Raw genomic sequence first — 26,122 nt, forward strand, 5'->3', positions numbered from 1 at the left:
GAATTGGGAAAATACCTCCTCTGGATATTTAATGATTTATTTCTTTAAAAATGAAGATAAACATATAAAAACTGAAGGATATATATATTTGAGAATACATTGTACAGTTTAGGTGTAATAACTAATTCTTGGTAATGTTTTTAAGTATCTATTATAAAAAGCTTTAAAAAAAGTACAAGCAGTAGAAAATGAGTACATTAATAAAAATATAATAATCAATAATTCAAAAATTACTTACAAGAGTTAATTCCTGCTGAATTTTTCGGCATTCTTTTTCTTTCTTTCTTAATTCAAACGTAGCACTAGATTTATTTTTCTTGCCAGACCAGTCTTTTCTATTCATTACTTCAGCCAATTTATTTACAGCCTATGAAAAGATAAATAATGTTTTGAAAAAAGCTTTTTAAAATGCCCATGATTTATTTTAAAAGTTAAATATACAATTAAATATATATCAATTTCCATTAACAAATTAGGAACATTAATTCATAATCTGAGCACAGAGTTATACATATACAATAATGCAATTTTAACTCAATTTAAATCCATTGAATTTTATCTTGTATAAATAAAATGCCAGGAAGAAATAAAGAATTCTGCAATTGACAATGTTTTATTAAAATTTCATTGCAGTAGAGGGAAAAAAAAAAAAAAAAAAAAAACCATGATGAATAACAAATGAATTAGAAGTTTCTATTCAGATGATAAAGAATTTTAGAATTTTCTTGGCAAAAATGTATGACATCTGAAGAGAGAATAGTAAATATCAAGACTAAATAATCTTCTTTCTGACAAAAGATACATATGCAAAAATTTATTTTTAATATTCGTATTAAGCAATAGTATTAAAAAGAATTAAATTACCACTTTCAAAAAGAAGCCCAAAATAAATAAGCAACAATTGAAATTCAATTTTACTACAATATATATTATATACTTTCCGAAATATGAACATATTTCCAGATTTAAAAAAATTACCTAAATTAAACATTAAAATAAATAATAAATAACTAAGAAATGAAAGCAGAATGTCATTTCTACTCATTTTACCTGCAATTTTAATAGACGTTCTTGTTGTATTTGCTTATTCAGTTGTTGAATCTGATCATCAACATTTGCCGATTCATTTCTGAGATTCTTTAATTCTAAAAAACAAGCAAAAAATATATTTGTATAAACATTTTTCACCAAGAAAGTAATTAAATAAAAGCAAACATATATTCTTAAAAAAAGAAGGGGAAAAAAAGACTTAAAAAAAATTTACCTTCTTGAAGGGTGATAACCATTGCATTCAGTTCTTCTTTTTCCCGAGTTAAAAGCTCAACAGTCTTTTTATATTCATTTTCTTTATCTTTCAACTAAAAAAGAAAGGGAAGCTGTTAATAACAGAAAAGGAATAATGAAGCATAAGTATTTGCTGTGTCACTAACAAAAATTGCATTAGCATATAAAATTATTATAAGAAAATAAAAAATGGAACATAAATTATTATTCTAACAATGGAGAAGCAATAATAGGGAATTACATTTGAAATTGCAGCCTCTTTATTTGACAGCTCAGTTCTGTGACGAGATAACATGTCTTTCAATTCCAATTCGCGCATAGTTTTTTCCTTTTCTAGATCTGCAATGGTTTCTTCTGCTATGGAACGTGCAAGAGATTCAGAATCGGCACGAGCAACAGCTAACTGTAGTTGATGATACATGTTGCTCCTACAAAACAGATTGAATAAGAAATATTTAGCAATGTCCTTTAGTAGAATTGATTAAAGATATCATTTATGCATATACATTAAGATTACTATTATTAAAAAATGAGCAAAAGTGGTATAGGGAAATAACAAATCAAACAAAACTTTATACCAAATTGAATGCAAAAGCAAACATTTTATTAATGTACCTTTTAGAGTAAAATTTAAAAATAAGTAAAGTAAAAATATAAAAATGATAATCATAGAGGAAAAATAAAAAGATAAGGAAGATTCATAAAGTTTGTAGATTTAATTTGCAATTCACCCAGTTGAGCTGAAATGAATATTAAATATCATTCTAAAATTTTTTTTAAATCAAAATATTTTTTAATTAATTACCTTTAAAAACATATATAATTACATTAAAATACGCAGAAGCAATTTTAATTTTCACATTTTTGTCAATAAAACGACTTTTTATACGAGAGAAAATATTAATCTTTCAGCTGACATAGCAAGTTCTATTTAATATGTTTAAGTCAACTACAGAATTAATACTTGATTCTAGTATATACAATGTTGTCAATTTTTTAGTTTTTCACTTTATTTCCATTTGGTAAAATCTCTAAATAGGCATTTGCATATTTCTATAACTAAACAGCCTCAATGTCCACAATGCAAATATAAAACTATTTTAAAGAGTTATTGTAAATTTTAAAAGTTTAATCAATGCTATTTAGTTTTTAAGAAAGTATGAACAGCAAATTGTTTGAAAAATGTTCCATTTGCATAAATAATGGGAAATCTTCAAACTTCATCAAGGAATATAGGTCAAATTTAAGTTTGTAATATAATCCCATTTTCCTGAATTTACAAAAAGATCACAATATGCCAACATCAATGAATGCTGTAAGAAATCAGAGGATTTCAAAATGAATTTAATTTAACCAACTATTGGAAAGTTCTATTTTTTTGTCATTTCCACAACTTACATCAATTAATCTAAAGTTAATTCTCATTTGATAACTATTGTTTTGTTTCACATAAAAATTGATACTTTTGAAGAATGTAAAAACTGCAATTTTAACAAAATATTTTAGAATTTTATTCAAAATTTCTTTCAGAAAACTTTTTATTTGCTGTTATCAATTGCTTTAGGTTTGTCACCTATTAAAAGTCTACAAACCAGTAGAGCAAAATGGTGGCATATTATGGATGAAAAGAATAATTCATTTCAATTTATTTATACTAACTCGAAATAAGATTTTTTTTAACAAGATTGAGAACATTTAGCTAGCAAAATATGCATTTAGCAAGGCTCAATTTTCTTTAACTGCATAACTGATTAAATATGATTATTGTCTAGAAACACTGTCATCTCAACTGATGCAGGAAACTTTTCTTTCCAAACACTTAAGATAAATCTTTAATTGTGTTTAACAATTCACAGAATAATAATTTTTTTTTTGACATTTTTATAAATGTTAAATAAATGATCAAGTATCTATTAAAAGATATCGATCAAAGTCATCCATTAAAACTGAAGCAAAGAAGATAAAGTGATAAAAAAAAATTATATTTTATATATTAAATTTACAGGACCCTCTCAGTGCAGCTATGCTGAAAAACAAAGTTTTCATCACAGACTTATCTTAGGAACTTTAACCTAATCAGATATGAAGTTTTTGTACTACAGCGTGGACTTACCAAAATCACGCACCACAGAATGATGCAAGAAGCATGTTTTTTTTTGTTTTTTTTTAATCATATTTTAAGTCTGTTAATTTTACTTTCAAAATCAACCTGTGGCCAATATATTAAGAATATAAAGGGCGTTTAAACAGCAGTAAAAGTTTTTTTTAAAAATGGAAAGGAGATTTTGATAGAATGTGTAACTGGATCTCCTGCTAATTTGCCTTTCTAATAATGGAATTTATGATGCAAACTATTCCAAACAAGAATCTTTAGACAGTCATAACTCAAAACAAATTTAGGGCAACATGGTGGGGTTTCAAAATAAGAAGAAAAATCTAATAATAAAAGTATAATAATGAAATATTGGGGGGGGGGTAAAAATACAGAAAGAAGTATACCAAATATGTAAGGAATACTCCAGAAAATTGTTCAACAGGACTGAAAATATCTCCTGATAATCAAAATTTGATGCTTTATAGTGTAAACAGCTAACAATTCAGTAGTATATTTAGGTTTTTTTGTTTGCTCAAAGCAAAAAATAAATAAATAAATAAATAAAAATTAAAAAAAATCCTTAATTAAAGCCTACAAAGATGCACAGAAAAAATATACACAACATAAATACAAAAGAAAAAAAAGTAGTTTACAAAATAAAGCATATCCATCTGTGTGAAAATTTTATCTCTCTAATTTGTTTTAGTTGCACAGTATTATCTAAAGAGATAAAGCAGAAACATTTTGTATCTATTAGATAACATCTATTTATGAAATATTTATATTTATCTAATTTTTTTTACCCATAATAATCAGCAATACTAAATAAAAACTGAACCTACACTATTTAATAAATAATTGTCCAATTTTAGTAATCTAGACAAAAATTTAGTAATGATTTATGTATATATTATGCAGTAAAAGAATAAATGAATACATGCATGAAGAGAAATACATAATATGTAACTAAGGCAGATAGAAGAATGAAAATCAGCAACAAATACTGGAAAAAGAGAAGGGGGGGATACAAATTAATCAAAACAGAAAAAGGCTAAACATACTTACTTTTTCAACTCTTAATAAGTAGTAGTTTGGTTTATGAAATATGATTTTAAAATTATACTTTAAAAAAATTTACCTTTCACTTTCAAAGTCAATAACAAGTTGTTGTTTTTCTTCAACTTCTTCTTTCAGTTCTTTTACTTGGGTTTTGTACAGAGTCTGGAAAGTTAATAATAAAAAAATAAGTATTTAATATGAAAAATATGAATGAAAAAAATTAACAACGTCTATAATTAAGTAAAAAATTAACAAAGCCATTTTTTTTTCAATTGTATAATTTCATATTCAATCAAAAATTGTTACTAAAGAGAAAAGAATTGCTTATAAAAATTATTATAATGCTTATTATGCTTATATGTATTATTATGCTTATAAATATTAAATAAATAATAATTCTATAACAGTTAAAATCTAATCATATACTTTAATTAATTGAAGCATTTAAAATATGAGTAAATAAAACAATATTATACAAGAAAACAGATGTTAAACTGTAATTTTATTTATAAAAATTTAAACAATGATATAATACTTTTATTTATATACAACTAAAAATAAATGCAATACATTTTCTCAATATATCAAATTTATACATAATATTTTTTTAAAGCGTCCTTATCACAAACTCTTCTGTCTGCTAGCAGCTGCGTTAGAAGAACTGATGGTTACATATATATAAAAACAAGCTAAAATAACATTTTAAAATTATGATGGAAAGGGGGGGGACAGGAAAAACTATTAATAATTTTTGATACTGATAAAAAAAACAACAGAATAGTCATAATATGTATACATATTTTTTTTATTTATGACCACATGACAAAAGAATCTTTCAAATCTAAAGAAATATTTTCAATATTATATTGTTTTCTTCAACAAGACTTAGTCTTAAAAGCATTTTAATATTTACCCTTCCTTAAATTTAGTCTTCCATAATTTTTATTCTATATTGTGTAATTAAAATCAAACAAAAAGAAACAATGTATAAAATCCATAATTTTACAACAAAAATAACTGAAGTGTAAATTTAATTATGAAGTAGAATAATTCTATAAAAGTATGAAATTCATGATTCAATTTAAATACACATATAATTCTATGATAAACAAAAGTTTCAAAAATGAAATAAAAGTGTTTAAAAATATGACTTATTTATGAAAATGCAACAAGTAATAAAAGATCTTCAGATCTAAATTATGGATTTAATACTTACTGAGAAATAGGTTTCAGCTTCTAATTGATCTTCTAATTCTTTCATCTGTAAGTCATCCATTGATTTTACCCTAAAGGAATATATATATAAATAGATATTTTCAGATGAGACAAAAGAAAAAAAAAAGCTATTACAATAGTAATTTAAAAGAATTCATATGAAGAAAAGATAAGTATAGTTGAGTAGTATTTTAAGTATAAAAAGATATATCCATTAAAGCACAAAAAAAAAAAAAAAAAAAAAAAAGCAGATTCAAAATATATCACTACTTTTAAAAAAAATACTGGATACAGAAATCCAGAAAATATTTTATTCTGTTAGTTAAAAAAAGATTTACAATTTTTTTTAAAACAGATTGTCCTTTTCTCCTTTAGAATAGCAAATTTGTATTATTCTCCAAAAGCAATATGATAAATATTTTTTAAGATGAAATACATTAGAAGTAAAAAGTAATAAGCATAATGATATGCTGCAATGACTTCTTACAACTGAATAAATCTATTTTTGTGTTAAAGATGTTTTGTTTTAATACTTTTGAAAGAACTAAAAAAATATTAACTTAAATAATATATATTTATTACTAGAAATAATATCATTTAAAAATAAAATATATATAAATAATAATTAAATTAATTTAGATCAAGGTGATGTACAAATAATTTAGCTTATTTCTTCTAGTCATAATTTTTGCATCTATAAAAGGTTTTTCTATAGACCAAATAATACTGCAGGATATCAAGGTAAATGATCTTAAATTACATGCTTGCTTAGACCTGTGAGAAATTGACACAAAAGCATAGGATATTTGTTGAAACACTCCCTAAAGAGTAATTAGCATCCTTCAAAATGTTATATTTAAAACTATACTATTTAAATTATTAATCATGGCAAAAAGCATATGTAATAGCTGCTAAATGGTTTTGCAAATAGCTTCTTCCTAGTTTTTAACCCTAATTAAACCTCTAGTTTTGTTTAGGGTTGATACAGATTGATATATATTTATTGATGAATGTTGAGGCATCAGTGAATGTCTGAATTCGGTGACATCTACAGCAACTGATGGATCATATGGGTTGACTTTCTAAATGCAAGCAAAGAAACACGACTTGGTTTGTACCTTTTTTTTTCAATGAATTAAAACACGAATCTCAGCTATGCTGCAAAATATTACTGAAAACAATGAAAGAAAAGAAATTCAAAGTTCAAAAGAATCATTTGAAGAAAGTTTTTGAAAAACATTCATGTAGGACAAAAATTTGTTTCTAGGAAATCAATATGCTCTTGCACTGTGTTTATGGAGAAACAAGAGGACATAAATATAACTCCTAGAGATAGCTTAATACTGTTTATTTTTCAATTTGTGTATATATTACTTATTTTTAATATATCAAATGTTATATAAAATTTTCAGAGACACTAACGTATGATTATTTACATAATCATGCTATTTAACAATTTTATCCGGTATTAATTTCAGTTAAGACAGAAAAAAAAAGTTAAACTAATTATAACTATATTTAGTTAACAGATCGGACTAGGACATACAGCTTCCTCACATAGTGAGTGTAGCCAATAGCTATGGCAAAATGACTTTTGTTAATCAAATCGGGAAAGACAGTTAAGCATCATTCAAATATTTATGTGAAGAGCTTTAAAGCCCAACATTCTATGCAAGACTGCTGTATTATTAACAGATATCATTTAATGCTAAGAAATCTAATTTAGATAAAATAAAAAAATGTTAAAACTATGTGACTCAGTGAAAACTTTTTCTAATCATTGTTTTTTATAATTAAAAGTTTTGTTTCTCACTTATTTTTAAATTTATTTTCACATTATAGCAACTAAAAGTGCTTAAATAAATACAACCCTAACTATATTATGAATACACTAATAATTATATAAAACTAATATCATAATCTTATATCTTTTTAGATAAAATATTACCAATTATTTTATTAGAAAAATATATTTTCTAAAACAAGTCTATGAAATAAAACACATTCTTAAAAAATAAAAATTACCTCAAGTAAAATATAAAATAAAGACAACTTACATTTTCATCTTATTTAATTCATCTTCTAAAGATTTTTTAGATTCTTGAAGACTACTAATCTCTTGAAGTAGTTGCTTCTCTTTGGTTTTCAGCTTACTGATTTCTGATAAATGACTGTTTATATCAGACTGCAGATTTGAACGCTTTTGACATTCTTCTTCATAATCCTGAGTTAAAGCTTTCACCTAAATAATAAATTTAATTATGATAAAAAATTTCAAACTTTTAGAATGTAATTTTTTTTTAAATGTATAATTCAAAATTACAAAAGTAAAAGAAATTTGAACAAAGTAAAACAAACCACATTAATCTATTTTATCTAATGACTAAAAAAATGACAATGATAGTATATTATTATTCATGTCACTATTGTGGTTATAGTGATACAAATTAATTTTTTTTAATCATCAATTTTTAAAGTGGAATAGTCTGTTCATGGATTGGGATCATGGATTATGATTATGTTTCATCCATTTTTATATAAGGAGTCAACATTTATTATTGCATATCCATATAAAGTGAAAAACATAGTGAAACAATTACAGTAGACTCTCGATTATCCGCGGGCGGGATATCCGCGCCTGCCGCACTAAGTTTTTTGTTTTTTTGTTTTTGTTTCTAAGCAAAGAGAAAATACTTCCAAAGCAAGAAGCAAACACAAATGACTGATTTCTTCAAAAAGATGTAGTTTTACAGTTATGATTTTGTAATTACATAATACATTACAGTATTAAAACAGTACATATGTATTAATTTTTCTGTGTATCCTTGACGCTAAGTACAAAGCACTTTTCTATTTTCATTAACAAAATGCATTTTCAGTTAGTTTTGAGTGATATACTAAAATATTAAGAATTAGTTAAACATTTCCTGCTGTTTATTTTACATTTTATTGTACATAAAACGATTTCTCAAAGTTGGAATGACTGTTTTCTCTTTTGCTATACCCGTTTTTAGCTTTTTTTCGGATTATCCGCGATTTTTGTTATCCGCGGCAGCCGCGCCACTCAATTCCACGGATAATCGGGAGTGTACTGTAATTGCAAAGTTTCTTCTGATTTTCCATTAATCATCACAATAATCCAACTAAGAATTTGTAAAACATCTTTAATGCACAATGACAAATATCCCTAAGACATAAGTAAGAATATATATATGATGAGTAATATTAACAGTATTTGAAAAAAAATGTTTGTTTTCTGATATTTTATAGATATTTAATAAAAACAATCAATTTGGAGTTTTTATCATTATTCGTGATTAGAGTCCTAAAGCTTTAAGAATATATATAAAAAAAAAAACATTTATGTAAAAATTATCTTTCAAAAAAGATACCTTATATGGTTAAAAAGTTCAAACCTTCAAAAAATAAATAAATCATATAAAATTAAAGACAAATTAAGCCTTTTTTAAAAGTAGATATAAAACAATACAGAAGAAATTTACCTTCTCAACTTCTTTCATGTATTCACTTTCCAACTTCTGAAACTGTAATTTTAGCTGCCTTTGTTCAACAGTCAGCATTGATACTTCCCTTTCCTTGGATACAGTGATCTGCTCTAGTTTATGTCTTTGTGCTTTCTCCTCATTTAATTTTATTTGCAAAGCTATGGATTAAAAGATGAAAGTAAATTGTTTATCTATATTAATAATTCTTGTATTTTAAAATAAAAAGCAGTTAAATAAGACAAAAAGTACTGACCTTGCAAAGCCTCCAAATTTGCTTCTTCTGTAGATGATAATAACCTCTTTTTATCTGCTGTTAAGCTATCTAAATCTTTCCTGTGGGCAGCAGCTTCTTCATCCAGTTTCTTTTGCAAATTTTTCAACTCCAATACTAGCATAGCATGATTCTGCATGAAAGAAAAAAATTTAATAAGCAATTGAGCTTTGAACATGAAATGCTGGAAAATTGATTATTATTATTTATCTTACTTTTTCTAACTCTACAAATTTATTATTAATTTCTCGATTTTCTGCAATTAGACTGTTCTCTCTTTTGGATACCCTTTCTAATTCCAAATCCAAAGCATGCTTACGACCTGAAATATATAAGTAATTATTATTACATATAAAAATAATAATACCTGTAGATCTTTACGTCCCCCTTTAAGTTTTATCAATGAGAAATATTTCTAAGATTGTTGTATTATGTACAATGGCGCTTGATCACTTGGTCTGAATATTGACATGTTAATCAGAGGTGATATTTATCAGCCACAAGTACCAAAACCCAAAATAATTTATAATAAATAGGAAAATGATGAATATATTAGATGAAAACATAAGTCAAAGCAAATAACTACTTAGTTATGTGTGTAAATAGGATAAAATAATTATTACCATTTTAAATGAATTTTTCCATTTTATTATATTTAGTATTTTTATTAGATTTTATGAATCATTTTCATTAATGTTAAGGAAAAAGATTATGAATTATTATGCTGTAGTAACAGTCATGGGATAACTCCTAATAATGTATCAGACCTCCTTTTTCCCAGTGGAGTGCAGCAGCTTAATGTGACAGGGCCATTGAATGTCCCTTGCAGAAATATTGAACCATGCTACCTCTATGGATGTCCATAATTGTGAAAGTACAGGATATTGTGCACAAATTGACCTCTCGATTATGTCCCATGAATGTTCAATGAGATTCATGTTGGGCAATCTAGGTCTTCAAATCATTCACTGGAATTATCCACAATGTTTTTCAAACCAATCGTAAACAGTTGCAGTCCAATGACATGGCTCATTGCCATCCATAAAAAATTCATTATTGTTTGAGTATATAAAGTCCATGAATGGATGCAAGTCGTCTGTCAAATAGCTGAACATAATCAGTTCTAATCAATGATCAATTAAGTTGGAACAGAGGGTCTAGTCCATCCCATGTAAAAGCAGTCTACATCATTATGGAGTTACCAACAGCTTCCAAAGAGCTTTGTTGACAACTTGGGTTCATGACTTTGTGGGGTCTGTGTGACAATCAAGCCCTACTATCAGCTCTTAATAATTGAAATCATGACTCATCTGACCAAGACAAGGTTTTCAATCATTTAGGGTCCAACCAACATGGTCATGAGCCAGGAGAAGCACTACTGGCAATGTCGTGTTGTCAATAAAAGCATCCAAATTGATCTTCTGCTGCCACAACTCTTTAAAGCTAAATTTCAGTGTCTTAATGGCTTGTTGTACATTCCATATTGATTCTTGTGGTTATTTCAGGCAGTGTGCATAGAATTATCAGTGTTACACACTAACAATTCTATGCACATGTAGTTGGTATCAGTCATTAAGTGCAGGTAATTAGTTACTGTGTTATCTATGTGAGAGGTTAAGCCTGAAATTCAGTATTCTCAGCACACTCCACATTGCGGATCTTGGAATGTTGAATTCCCTAAAAATTTCCAAAATGCATTTAGTGCCCCATGCATCTATGCTATTTTACATAGCATTCCATTTAAAAGTGTGTTAATTCCATCCTGTGGCCATAATTATGTCAGAAACATTTTCACATATCCACTTGAATACAAATGAAAGTCTTGCTAATGCACCGCCTATTTATACATTTTGTATAGGATACAACTACTATTTGTATATTGCTATGCCATGTGATCTCAGTGAATATGAACAAAAAGTATAAATAAATGGAATTTGCTATATCCATTATTTTGTTTAATTTCATTTTAAACTTCTGTCTAAAAACAACTAATCGTGGTATCATAAAGTGATTTAAATAATACTTCAGAAAGCTTTAAGGGTGTCTAAATGCCTTAAAGAATGTCAAAGACTTGTTAACTCAAGATGTATTAACATAATAGTGTGTAAATAAAAACTAAAATAAATAAAAATAATAATTTAATAATGATAATCACTATTATTTATCTCAGCTTTGAAATGAATGAAAAATTAATAAACAAGACAGTAAATATTAACAAAATTAACACTTACTCTCCAATTCCGAATTTCTTTCAGCTGCTTGAGCTAGTCTTTCTTCAAATTGTATTTCTAGGTTTCGAATAGTTTTATCTTTAGAAAGATTCAAATTATGAAGGGAAGATATTTTTTCATGCAGTTCTTGTATATTTTGATCTTTATTTGAAATACACTGAAAATGTAAAAACTATGTAAATACAAAAAAATATATAAACAAATTCTAACAAACTGTAAGATATTAGAGCTGTTTCTGTTATATTACACTGTTTTAATGAACAGGGGTGTTTGTGGGACCCCAAAAAATCCCCTGAAACTTTTACGGACTTACTACCGGCATTTTGGAGTTTCGAGAAGGGGGGGGGGGAGAGAAAATGAAAAATCACAATTATGAAATATTGAATGACCTAATTATAAAAGTTCAATGAATTACTTTTTTTGCAAAATTAATAACCATAAATTTTCAAACATATAAACTACTACATTTTATGCAAATATTTTAAATAACCTGAATTAATTCTTTAAAAAAAATTATCTAATTTCTGCTGCTTTTTTTTATTTTCTGATGTTTGTGGGCTTGTCTTTCTTTTGTGGTGAACTTCATAATTGCAGGAAGATTGACTTTTATTTTCCTCATTTACAGTTGAAGAAATTTCCTCGAGAACTGCACATGCAGAGGTAGAAGCAGTTTGCTTTTCTGCTAATGTAGAAGGTTTTTCAGAGACTTTTATAGGTGACTCATCTGAAATACATGTTTTTAAGTCCTCTTGATATGTTTTCCAACTTCTGTTCATATTCAGTAAGAGATCTTTGTGAATTGGATCAGTCATTGGATTTTTTGAGCCATATTTTTCACATGAGGTTTCTTTAGAAGCCATTAAATCATATTTAATAGTCTGCACTGCATATAGGGAATCAATCTTAAGAGAGGTTCTATAGTCAGTGACAAGTGTATCCATTAAGTTGAATGCACTTTCCACTAATGGGCCATGGAAGCAGCTAAGGCAGGCTTTGACCAATTTAGCCAATGTAGGATACTTATAATCATTTGTGAAATCATCTTTTAAATTAAAAACTTTAGACCAATATTTATCAATTGTACACTTGACTTGATTTCCACTTTCATCAGATGTGTAGAGCATTTCTTTGGTGATATCAATATCACTCTGGTATAACCTTATTTCAGCTTCTACTTTTGACTTTTCATTATCACTAAAAATGTGGGACATAAAAGATGATAATTTTTCAAAAGCTAATATTGTACTGGTTTTACCTCTTAGCTCTGGATCTAATGCTGTAAAACTAATTAGATATGAATTTTTAAGGGGTAATTTCTGTTTCATATGCTGAAATTTCAAAGTGAAATTCTCTTGCGTACATAAATAAAAAAATATTTCAATAAGAGAAACGAAAAATTTACACGTGCATCAATAAATGAAACGAAAATTTTACACAGCGGAGAAAAAAAAGTTGCGAAGCGATCAATGACAAATAGCTAATACGGCGAAAAATCCCCCTTCTCTACTTATTGGCGCCACGCCAGGAGTGATAAGACCTTTGAACCCAGAGTCACGTGATCGCACATCTGGTCGCGAAGTCTCTTCCTTTTTTTTTTCTGCCGCGCCTACTTGCCGAAAAGAATCCAGAAGAGAATGCCCGAGAAACGGGGGAATGAGTCATAACTCGCAATAAGGAAAGAACAAAAAAGAAGTTTTTTCCCCCTTTTCACGCATTATCACTGCCTTTGGAGAAAGAAAGGAAAAGTTTTCACCACACACGCTGACCTTGCGTTTTCTGCTTTCAAAGCAAACAAAATCGCCCAGATCAAAATAAATAATTCATTATTATTCCTACTTCCTTTTGAACGACGATCCCCGGAATTTCCGGGTATCGAAGTTCAAAATCCCCGGAATTCCGGGGTTTCCCCGGAGCACAAACACCCCTGAATGAACTAACTGTAATGTAGAATTTTAATGTCATTATAAATCCCACATTCACAATCAATAAAAATTTAACAAATAGTACAGATGTATATTACAACTTAAAAACCATATATAAAAAGACAAAATAGAAATAACACTAAAACAGTAAAAGAATTTTAAAATTGCTAAAATAGCATTATTTTAAAAGAAATAGTACAGAATTTCATAAGGATTTAAAAAAAATAAAATACCCAGTTTATACTAAAAAAGTATAAAAAAACATAGTATAATATTGATTACTAAAACAAAGATTAAAGAATTTGACTTACAAGTAATGCTTCTGCATTAGCCTTTTTTAATTTCAAATTGTTTTCAGATTCTACTTTTATTTTTTCATTCAATTCTTTCAGTTCTTTTTCCAGGTTAAAAACTTTCTCACTCATTTGGCTACTTGAAGCCGAAACTTGAGCACGCAGCATTTTTTCTTCTTTTATACGATTTGATAATTGCTCTAACTTTTCTTCTGCATTACGCCTATTTTCCATTTCATACTCTAATTTACGTTGTACCTGTAAAATAAAATTAATATCAAATTAGGATATAATAAAGAGGCACAATTTTATGAATATTCATACTATCAAGATATCTTACTTCTTTTAAATCATGCTTCAGCATGGCAACACCTTTTTCTAGTTCCCGATTTTCTTTTTCAATAGTAGATACATTCTGTTGTTGGTTAGCAAAATTTTCAAGTTGTTTCAGAGAAAACCTAGTTAAATTAAAGCACAATGAAACTCTTTGGAGAACATAAAAAATATATTATATATAATTTTTTTATATTTAACTTAATTTATAAGCAAACCTAAAGGAAATTGACGATTAACTGGGCCAGTGGCTTTTTTAAATAACTATATAATTCATCATACATCTAAATTTGATTCAAAACAATTAAATGAAATAATTTCAAAATGATAAATGACACATTTGATCTAAGTAAATTATGATATTTTTTGAAAAAATCAAGATAAGATGGCTTATATAAATAAAACTTTTAAAACAATTTAATTTTAAATAATCTGAAATGTATTGATACGCTGCCATAACGAATACATATATAATTATAGAATGGCATTGCATATATTAAAAATCAAGGGAAAAAATGACATAAAGTATTGAACTTTAGAAAAATCGATTTAAACTTCAAAGTTTGTTTTCTCCCTCCCACACACACACACGTTTTTTTTTTTTTTTTTTTTCAAAAGTATAAGAAAAATTCTAACAAGTCCAAAGATTTTGGAGCATAGAATGACTTTCAGGGTGACACTTCAAACATTAGAGTAGTTTCAGCTCACTAGAGTTTGATATGAACTGTTTCAAATGAATTTTAATTTAAAGTAAAATCAATATAAAAATTTTTTACAACATATTATTTCCAATAAAAAAAATTGACAATTCATACAATTCAATGCATTCGAGAGAAAAAGGAAACGAAAAAACTGTAGATAAGCATATTCAATTATAAAACATTTAAGGATGAAATATATTTATAAAAGAAAATATTCACAGAGTTAAAAAAGAAGCTAATATGATTTTTCAGCATAATGCTTTAATATTCATTTCATTCTATTTATCATATTCTAAAACATACATTGAAAAACTCATTTAACTTGAATGAAATATGATCAAAAATTCGAAACAGTTGATTAATATTTTCTTAGTTTCCAAGCTAAGATTAATGGATTTTTTTTTTTTTTTTTCAAAATTTGTAAACAACTGTTTTAAAAATTCATGAAAAATATAAAATTGTTAATATTTTAATTTATCTAAATATTTAAAAAACAATATTTTTATTTCCCAAAAAGTATGCTAGAATAACACAATTTAAGCATAAAAATATAACAAAACAAGCAAAAATAATGAATACAATGAGTCTGATTCGATTTCTCAGGATTATTTAACCAATATTTATCATTCCATTTAAGTAGCATTATTTGGATCACTCTGAAAATATATTTGTTAGTAAGTTATTTTTTTACAAAACTTATTTAGGCAATAAGAGATCATTTACCTGTATTTTCTCTCCAATTCATCATTTAAACTATTCAAACTATAAATTTCCTCTTCTAATTTTTCTATCTTTTTTAGTGTTTCTGCATTTTTTACCTAGAAAAATACGTTATATTAAAAATATGTACACACACACACACACACACACACACAAAAAAAAAAAAATTAGAATTTATATTTTCCTCTCTTTAAAGTTAATTACATACATTTTATTTAGTAAACTGTAAATTTATATTCATTTGCAAACTATAACAACGGTTATCATAAGGACATAATCTAACGGCATAATATAAATTGTTTTACACTTAAAAGCAATATTTTTTTTAACAAAGAGATTAATTCATAATAATTACTTAAAACTACTCACTGTATAAAACACATAAAATTTTATTTGAAAAAAAGATAAATCCATCATCATGTGTTACAAAAAAGGTTGAGCCTCAATACATATTACAATAAGAGACCACCATATATTAAAGTAAATATATAGCAGTTTATATGTATATAAAAAAGTTTTAATGCATTAGTTATATAAACTATATTCTATGTAAGAATGCAATGCATATTTTAAAACTAAATCAATTTGTGCAAGAGAAAAAATAATACAGGTCTGCAATGAAAAAAAAAAAAATCTTAAAATTAACTAATGTTTTTTATAACTTTTTTATGCTTATTATTACAAGAAAAAAATAATTAAAAAATTTTGCTACATAAATCTTCTTAAAACTCTAATTAGAACAAATTTTGCTTTCTTTAAAGCAACACAATATATACATTTTAACCTATTTAAATTTTAAATTATAACTTGTTATAAATTTTCAAAAAGTAGTCATTTTTCAATATTTAAGTCCCCCTTCCTAAATCAGCAAGCTATCTGTTAAAACAACAAACTAAACTAGATAACTAGTCTGTTTTTGCATGTCCGCAACTATAAAAATCTAAAATTTATATTTAGTAAGTTTTGCATTCAAAACAAAGGATTTCTTTGGAACTTTCTCATTTATTTTCTAATAAAGATGCTATATTCTTCACCTCCATAAAATTGCAGATTTTGTTCAAGGTATGAACACGACAAGTGCACAGATTTTCATTTTCACATGTGAGAGTTGTGTCCTTCATAATACAGAAAAATAAGTTGATAGTTGTGATTTAACTGCAATCCTTGGGTGAACAATAATTACAAAAGAGTGATCTTTGGCATAATCTAGTTGAATTTTTCATTTAAAATTTAAATTATGATAGAGTTGGGATTGAATGTTATGGATACAATTAATAAAAATTCAATGATCCAAATTATTTTCCCAAAAGTATAAAATCGCTTTGTGAAGAGACTTTAGATGGTGGGGGAAAAAATTGATTTCACTTTTAAAAATTTGTTTTTAAATTTTAAAAAAATTCTAAAAATGTTTCTTTTGCCGATCTACATAACATACAATATATAAAGACAAGATTTCTTAAATATTAGTTTTGGAATTTATTTTAAACAAGCATAAAGTTTTAAAAAAATTGGTCTAGTATATAACTATTGTGAAAATAAAAATAGACGTACCTTGTCAGTCTGTGAGGCCCAATCAGGAAAAAGCATTAATAAAATTAAAATATATAATTAGTACAACATATTTATAATAATATTACAAGAAAACACCAAAAATTATAATTATTTAAATAAAAAATATCAACAAATGGTAAAATAATATATCAAAAATTGAATTCTTTACAAAATTTACTAATTACCTCATCAGAATTTTTATTTGATATGCCTCGGGACATCAACCTAAAATATATATAAAACAGCAATTTAATTATAAAATAAATATTTTAGTCTGATTACAGCAACTACATTAAAAATGGACAAAACCCTATTTTAAAAATCAAGCATATTTTTGAAAGCCTCCCAGACAGTAATCAATTTTAAATGTATTCGATAATTTTTTCAATACAAAACAATAATTTTATATAAAATAGCAATTCTTTTTCTAAAAAAATCAGATAAAAGATATACCAATTTAAAATAATTTCTACAAATATATATTATACATTTATTTACATAATACATTTATATTCACAACATGAGAAGCATGCACTTCACATAATATCTTATAAACAGTAGAAGCGACAGAGTTAAAATACTTTTTTTATGTAACAATTTTAAGTTATAAAATAAAAGTAAACAAAAATAAAAAATAGATTATTCTGAAATTATACTTACTGATAATCACCAGAATAAGAAAATCCTATAAAAGGAAGATGATTTCCAGCAAATGTCTTAGTAGCTGGGAACTTCTCTTCTGAAATATCTTCAGTTGAAATTTCGTCGAAGTTACTGGTATCATCATCTGTGACGATTTCAGGAACCACAGGAGGAATGCCTACAAATGTACAAGGTTTATGATCAAATGCTAAATTTAAATACACAGCACTCTAAAATAAAATTAGTTAGGGAGCAAGTTATAAGTTAAAGGCATTTTCTCTCCAGCAAAATAACTCAAATGTTAAACATGTTATCTTTAAAAAAATCTCAATAGGCAGGAGTTAATAAATCAAACTTTTATGTCAGGGGTTACCTGGAATTAGAACCATCACTGCTGAAAATTCCATGTTGTATGATTGAATAATTTGCTTCTATAAGATTTTTTTTCACAAAACAAAACATCTAACAAATTAAAAATAAATAAAGCTTACACTCTCGAAGATTTTCAAATGTAAAATCGTCACTTCTGAAGAAAGGGTGCCTTTTAATTTCTTCGACTCCATTTCTTCCTAGACGCTCATGCCTAGAAAGAATTTAACATATTTTTATCTGTACAAAAATTTCTAATAGAAATGGATTATACAACCCTATACAATTATATCACCTGTCAGTCAGAAAAGAGCAGATCAGATCTTTTGCTTCTTTAGAAATTTCTACATCTTCAGGAAAGGTTAAAGAATTTTTATGGTCAATTATTTTACCATATGTGCCAACCAAAGATTCAGCATAGAAAGGAGTGTCACCTGAAAAAAAAATCAAGCAATTATCAGAATAATATATTAGCATTTAAAATATGGGTATAAAGATATACAATTGGTTATAACTTTTTACATGATATAAAACATTTTCAAAAGAGATACATTTATAATTTCATGATTTTTTTATAAAAACTTATTTATCAAAATTAATTACATTTTACTAATTACATTCAACAAAATTTAAAGCAAAATCAACACACAATAAAAGGTAAAGAAACCTTTTATTTAGGAAAAAGAAAATATTCAGCCAATAAGTTAGTTTCAGATATAATATTATTAAACTGATCACTAGAAACTACAGTGCATTCTAAAAGCAAATTGTATAAATAAGAAGTTTTAGTTCTAAATATAGTGAAAGATTTTTTAAAAAATCTATCATGTTTTAAATAATAACTGGTACTTATATTTCATTAAAATGTAATTTTTTAAAGAATGGTAACTTTGTCTAATATTCATGATTTAATAAAAAATCAAAATTATATTCTTTAGATCTATTCCAGAAATCGTATTCTAAATTGCACAGATAATAATAATTCTTCTAAGTTAAATGTCTATAATATCCTCTGACTAATTTGTAAATTTATTAAATTTTTTTAATATTTTTTAACTGACAGTAGGGTTTGTATGTGTAAGAGACTGTTTTATTATTTTTAATAAATTTTCAATGATATAAATGGATCACAAAATTACCTATAAGGATTTCATACATAAAGACTCCAACAGACCAGTAATCACATTCACGGCCATATTCACCATTGCCATTTTGACTTTTTAAAACTTCTGGACTTATGTAATCTGGTGTTCCAACAGCAGTATCTGACCTCACCAAGCCATCCTAAAGGAATCAAAATATGCTAAATTTTAAAAACAACTTGATTTAAACCTAGACATAATAATTAGATTAATTCTTAAAATATCTTAAAATTCAATAAAAAGTATACACACTTACCTCACTCATTCGTACACATGTTCCAAAGTCAGAAAGTTTTAAATGGCCTTGTTTATCCAACAACATGTTGTCAGGTTTGACATCCCTACAAACCAAATATATGAATAATTAACATACAAAAACCACATATTATAAATTAGCATAACAAAATAATAATTATATACTTTATCAAGATTTCTTCTATATATGATGCAATGAATTCATGATAACAAGTGATAAATAATAAAATTATAAGCATAATGGGTTAACAGATGAATTAAATAAATAAAAAAAAAAGTACTTAAAATTTAAATCATAATCACAGTCATATTCAGCCACAAGAGCTCTTCTATTTAAATATAATGTAATTTGGAAATCAAAAGCAATTTACTAATTTTGAATCCAGTTTTTAAGAATTAATTAGGCAGGCAAAAAGCAAAGGGAATAAAATTCTCTAAAAATAGAAAGATTTAGGTACTTGAAGATTGGTATTTAAAACTAAAACTGAAAAATTTAAAGTAAATTTTACTAACAATTTGAAAATTTTTAAAGTTTTTTTGTAATTAACTTAATTTGTTTATATTAAAACAATGATTATTGTATTAAATGCTTATTTTTTATTTACAATATATTATTAAGAGAGAGCAGCCTGATTTTTTATTATTCTAATTCTTTTTCAGACATTTTGAAAAATCTTCTGTAAATGTAATGTCCTAAAAAATGTAATAATTACAATAACTATAGTTTTTTTTTTAATTTGTCTTAATTTGTCTGCAACAATTTATATGTATAAGGTGCTCATATGGAAACATAAAATCAAATCAAATTTATTAATTGTAATTTGGCATCAGCTCATTTACATGTTGACATTGGTTAAAAAAAATGTGAGACTTAATTTTTGGATTTGAATAATATGCAAAAAATCACTATAACTGGTTATCAATAATAAATAGAAATTGTCGAAAATGAGAAGTTAAATCTGATGAAATTGATGAAGAATCCTTTATATGAGAAAGCGGACAAAATGAATGAAACAAAAGTGTATGCAGTTTAGCTTACAGAACAAAGTTTTCGTACAGGAGCTTCGGCAATTAATTTGGCCACTTGGATGAACTATAGCAAATCACTCATAATGCTCTATCATTACTGATCAAGTGTAATTTAAAATAATGTGATAAAAACAATAAGGTATCTTTTTATAATAAAATGCATTCATCAAAGTTGATTCACATGACTGAACTAATCTTGTTACTACTCATGACTACTTCAATATTATTCACATTATGTTGATTAATTCTGACGAAATCATCTGAATTATATATTTCTGCTTTCTAACATTTACACGTATATCTCTCTGCTATCAAAAGATTTTAATTTTAGAAACTGATTATTTAATTTTTAATAATTGATTTCAAATTAATGTTAGTAGTTCATGCAATTTGAAATAATTAATTACACTTCTCTGATTAAAAAGCATAATACACAAACTATTAAATGTTTAATATGTTTGATAAAACTAGGATAACATTTTTTCAAAAAAAAAACTGGAACATATATAAAATATAAAATAATTTGTTACCTATGTACAAAACCCATTTGATGTATAGCATCAACAGCAAGGATTAATTCTGCACAATAGAATTTAGACCAACTTTCAGGCACATCATAATTAGACATTAAATTTACCATGTCACCACCAGGCATATAATCCATCACCATAAATAGATTTTTTGCATCTTGAAAAGCAAAATGAAGCTGAAAAAAAAATTAATAATTTAACTTTCATGAACCATTAATTTATAAGCTAATTTGTTCAGTGGAAATAAAATGCAAGCTGTTATCCGATATAATTTTTAAACAACAAAATTCAAAACATTCTAAAATGAGAAGAACAAGACTTTTTTTTTCTAGTAATAATATCATGTTAAACAGCTTAGTGCTATAAAAATTATAGCACTTTAATGCATTGCAACAAAAAATATATTAAAGTAATCATGGCTAAATTATTAAAGTTGCACTTTAATTCTTGAAAATTATTGAAGAAAATTATTTTAAAGATACAGAGCTTTACAACAGCTTCTCCTTTCACAGAAAATTTTTATTGATGATAGAGATTTATGAAAGAAAGAAAAAATTTATGTGTGTCTTATGTGAAATTCAAATAAAATACAATAAATTTTTAACTTTCATAACAGTTTATCAGTTTACTTTAAGATTACTTTAGAAGCCTCTAATTCCAACTATTGAAGAGGTTCTTTAGGAAAGCTGAAATTGATAACAATTCAAATTTGTGAATTAACTTTCATATTTTAACTAGTCACAATTTAGACTTTTTTCTTACTTTATTATTTATTTCAGAATAATAATACAAAAAAAAAAAATGTCTAGTAAAACTTTACCTTCACAATCCATTCACTGTTTGCATGGGCTAATATGAAACGTTCTTCAAAGAAAAATGCTGAATCTGAGCGTTTAATCTAGAATAAATCATACAAAATAATTAAAAGAATATTTATTTACATTTCTAAACAAATTAAAATATCAGTACTAATAAGCTCAAGGTAAAATTTAAATTGTTCCATTAATAAATGGAACAATTTAATGTCATGATGGATTTCCTTTCCAATATTTCATGCACAAACAAGAAATCTGTTGTGACATTCATCTACATAATAATTTATATTGACAAAACAATAAGGAATTTAAATCATATACCAGTTATTTAATTTGTTTGAAATGCAACAAGTTTCATGTGTGAATTTGAAATTAAAAATTTTAGGCTACTTATGGATAAAATATTTTCTCCCAGTTCTGCTAATTTCTGACAAAAATTAGTAAAAGTGTCGTAGAAATGTACCAACTGATGAACCAAGTTTACATTAAGATCTATTCAAAGAGATCAAATAATTTGCAATAATGAATAAGTGATAGCGTTTTTTTGCACATTTTATTGTTACAGGACATACTTTCCTTTTATTTAGGGGGGAGGATGAAAGAAATACACTTGAACAAAACACATTGGAATGATTAAGATTGAGATTATTGAAAAAAGCATCATTTTGCTGCAAAAAATCACCGTTCATCAATGAGAATGATGGAGCTTTAAACATCAACGAAGTAATTATTTAAATTATCCTGTATACAGATAATTATTAAAACACTATGCATTGAAATTAAGCAATTTATTTTGGGCTTCTTTTTTAAAATTTTATTTCTATTTCATTTTACAGATACTGTTTTAAATATTCTTTGATATAATGAGAAATAACAAAACACAAGAGAAGATTCTGAAAGGTAGAAAAGTGTAAAGAAGAACATTTAATAAAGCCAGTTCAGGTGGAAAATCCTTATTATATATTAGTATTAGATTCTTTTCATATATCACTATTTCATATTTCATATAGCACTATACATTAGCACTATTTCTTATATCAGAAATACACAGAAATATTAGGAAGCATATATTGTTAATACTTTTTTAGGTATAATTTAAAATTTAAACATTACACTTGCAATTTACAGAAAAATAAAGTGGTTTAAAATGACTGAGATATTTTAGTAAACAGAACCAGAAAAATATTCTTAAAAAGGTTTCTATGCATGAAAACATAGATAAAAACGCTTTTAAAAATCTTTAGACATACATAATTGTTAAAATAATTAATTTTGTATTTCAAAATTAAATTTATATAATCTTTAGACATACATAAATATAATTAAAATAAATTAATTTTAAAAATAAAAAATTAATTAATTGTTCACAAAAATCTTTATTAAAATCTTGTTTGCACTTCACATTTTATATGTGCAAAATATGATTAAAATCTAACCAATAGTTTGAATTTAAATCGAATATTAACTGTTAGTGAATTTTTACTTTCATTCATACAGATTTATTATTGAGTATTTTTATTTCAATAATAATAATTACTACTTTTTGCACTAATACCATATATTTGTTTTTATATTTCAATAAAGATAAAAATTAACTGGTACTGATAAAGAAGTTGAATTGTACCTTTAACAATAATAAAACTTTATTTTCATGATCATTTCACACATGATTAGTTGATATCAGTAACAATATTGAATGACAGAAAAAACTCAGTAGCATTCTGGAAATATATTTTAAAACAAACCAAAATAACCAAAATCAAGTAAAAAACATACCATTTCAAATTTACTTAAAAGCTTCATGGCATATAATTTTTTTGTAGATTTATGCCTAACCTAAAATGAAAGGAAAACAAATTTTGGCATTAACAAAATATTTTTAGCAAGACTAATCTGTAGTATGAAATGATTACAATTCTAAAATATATTGGTCATCTAATACAGTTAAAAATATCTAAAAGTTAAATTTTATTATATAAAGAGTTGAAAAATCATATATAAAATATCTGATGAAAGACAGAATTTTTCTCACCAATTGTACTTCTCCAAATGCACCTCTTCCAATAGTTTTTATCACAGAAAAATCATCTGCTTTCATACGGCAGTTTTCAATGAATTGCGCAGCTTCTTCATCTAAAAAAATAAATATATAGATATATTTTTAACAATAAATAACTATATTTAAATTCTAAACATTAATGTAATACTTTTAGATTTTACACAAATTAAAGCTCATATTGCATCATCAAGTTTTTATTCAACTTTTTAACAAGAACTTCTTAATGAAGAAGCCTTACTTAGAACTCAATCAAAATGTTTGTTATTTTTCCTACAGTCTAAAAAATTAAATAGAATGAAGTAATTTAATGTAAACAGTCAATCCAAATTTAAAAATTTACAAAAAACCTACAAGCGGTTTTATAAGACCACTTATTTGATCAAGAGAACAAAAATTGACACAATTTCAAATAAGAAAAGCTAGCAAAAAATTTAATTTCGTTAGATTAATATTCTGCTTTGAACCAAACCAACCTTTCAACCAAATATAAGAATATTTTTGAATTAAACATCTTCATTTTGGACGACAATCATATTATTAGAAATTTAAACTGAGCACACACACCCTCTGAAATTTACGAACTAGCAAGACAAGAAAAATGAAATTGAAAGTATGATTCTAATTTAAAAATGTTCTATTATTTTAGAATAGAATTTAAACAATAAAATGAATTGATTATCTCAGCCAATAAGATAATAGTGCATCATGCTTTATTACAGCAATTTTTATTTTTTTTAGAAAATAGTGCAGAATGCTTGAACAATTTTGTTTATTTTTTACTTGTTTGTATTAAAATTATACATTATTTACTAGACAAAAAAAAATTTGTTCTAAACTTTAAAAATCAGGCATATTGCCATTTACACATAATTGCTAAGATACCCAGTTACACAAGCCAATATTATATGTAAAAAATTGTAATTTGTTTCGATAAAATAGGTACATATAATGAATATTAACAAAGCTATACTTTAATTCAAACAAAACATATGCTAGTACAATTTTAAATATTATAATATGCAAGAAAAAATATTAAATTCATTTATTGAATTATTGAATCTAAAAATAAATATATTTACATCTCTGCACGTAAGATTCTATGTTCTTTATCCTTCTTAGTGCAGGGTGGGAACAATCCAAATATAAAGCTTGTACAGTATCCTGAGGAAAAGATTACAAGTTATTAAAAAGCATTAATAAGCAATTTCGTGTGGAAAAAATCATTATTTTTATGTTTAAATGCAATAAAATTGCAAGTTACAGCACTGGACAGAACGAATAACATTGTATGTTATCAAAATTTTGAATTAATCATACTATAAACACTTGAAGAAAATCAACATTTTTAAGATAAAAATGAACTGAAGTTAAAGGGAATTCCTATTAGAAAAACTTTGTTAAAACATCACTATTAAATTAACAACATTCTAAAATATACATACAAGCAGACTATCAATATTGATTTCCGACTTGACATCAGATATACGACTTTCAAGCTCTAAAAGCCGCTCTATGCGGTGTACATCATCTACACGGTCCATCTGGTTAAAAATAAATTAAGAAACACTTATAGATTAATTGCAAAAGAGATAAAACAATAACAGAAATACAGAATAATAATATCTATAAGAAACATTATTAAATAATTTTCTAATTCAATAAATTTTTTATATTATTTTAATAGATTATTTTCTTTTCACCTTCTTAACACATAACTTTTCAATTATAATATTTGCAGCTTAAAGCAACAGACGGAAAAAAGCAGGAAAAAATTTGTTCAAATTAATATTAAATTTACACCAATTACAAAATTATCATTTGATAATATTAGGTATGGTTGTTGTTGTAGCTTATCCTCCAGCTATCAGACATGGTCCATTAGACTGTTGACCCAGAAGTCCAGGACCAGAAGGGGGGAGAAGTATGTGCCCTCTCTGGAAAGTCCCAAACAATCCAGGATGTCCTCGGTAGAGGCTTGCTGAGCTTGGCATTTAGAGCAGACCGCAAAGGTCTTTCTGCCCTCAAAAAACGAGAGACTTTTAGTGTGACTGCTTGCCAATCTGGATATTGTCGTTAGAGAGGCTCTGTCACAATTGAGAG

The 26,122-nt window shown here is 25.8% G+C and overlaps 1 protein-coding gene across 1 annotated transcript in view; it reads right to left on the reverse strand.

The window, feature by feature from the left end:
• The window catches only part of LOC129972419 (rho-associated protein kinase 2-like), a 34,364-nt gene extending 8,801 nt beyond the window's left edge, over positions 1 to 25,563 (reverse strand). Inside the window, exons 1-26 of the mRNA XM_056086553.1 lie at positions 25,465 to 25,563; positions 25,102 to 25,183; positions 23,996 to 24,096; positions 23,740 to 23,799; positions 21,969 to 22,046; positions 21,149 to 21,324; positions 19,591 to 19,675; positions 19,332 to 19,476; positions 18,488 to 18,626; positions 18,315 to 18,406; positions 17,842 to 18,001; positions 17,367 to 17,406; positions 15,634 to 15,728; positions 14,217 to 14,334; positions 13,895 to 14,134; positions 11,662 to 11,818; positions 9,646 to 9,752; positions 9,413 to 9,563; positions 9,157 to 9,317; positions 7,711 to 7,895; positions 5,655 to 5,724; positions 4,518 to 4,600; positions 1,526 to 1,712; positions 1,265 to 1,358; positions 1,051 to 1,145; positions 239 to 367 (exon numbers count right to left, since the gene is read on the reverse strand). Coding sequence (XP_055942528.1) covers positions 239 to 367; positions 1,051 to 1,145; positions 1,265 to 1,358; positions 1,526 to 1,712; positions 4,518 to 4,600; positions 5,655 to 5,724; positions 7,711 to 7,895; positions 9,157 to 9,317; positions 9,413 to 9,563; positions 9,646 to 9,752; positions 11,662 to 11,818; positions 13,895 to 14,134; positions 14,217 to 14,334; positions 15,634 to 15,728; positions 17,367 to 17,406; positions 17,842 to 18,001; positions 18,315 to 18,406; positions 18,488 to 18,626; positions 19,332 to 19,476; positions 19,591 to 19,675; positions 21,149 to 21,324; positions 21,969 to 22,046; positions 23,740 to 23,799; positions 23,996 to 24,096; positions 25,102 to 25,183; positions 25,465 to 25,563 — 3,129 coding nt within the window. The remainder of the gene's footprint in view (positions 1 to 238; positions 368 to 1,050; positions 1,146 to 1,264; positions 1,359 to 1,525; positions 1,713 to 4,517; positions 4,601 to 5,654; positions 5,725 to 7,710; positions 7,896 to 9,156; positions 9,318 to 9,412; positions 9,564 to 9,645; positions 9,753 to 11,661; positions 11,819 to 13,894; positions 14,135 to 14,216; positions 14,335 to 15,633; positions 15,729 to 17,366; positions 17,407 to 17,841; positions 18,002 to 18,314; positions 18,407 to 18,487; positions 18,627 to 19,331; positions 19,477 to 19,590; positions 19,676 to 21,148; positions 21,325 to 21,968; positions 22,047 to 23,739; positions 23,800 to 23,995; positions 24,097 to 25,101; positions 25,184 to 25,464) is intronic.
• Between the last annotated feature and the right edge of the window lie 559 nt (positions 25,564 to 26,122).

The sequence above is a fragment of the Argiope bruennichi genome, chromosome 6, assembly GCF_947563725.1.
Source record: "Argiope bruennichi chromosome 6, qqArgBrue1.1, whole genome shotgun sequence".
NCBI lineage: Eukaryota > Metazoa > Arthropoda > Arachnida > Araneae > Araneidae > Argiope > Argiope bruennichi.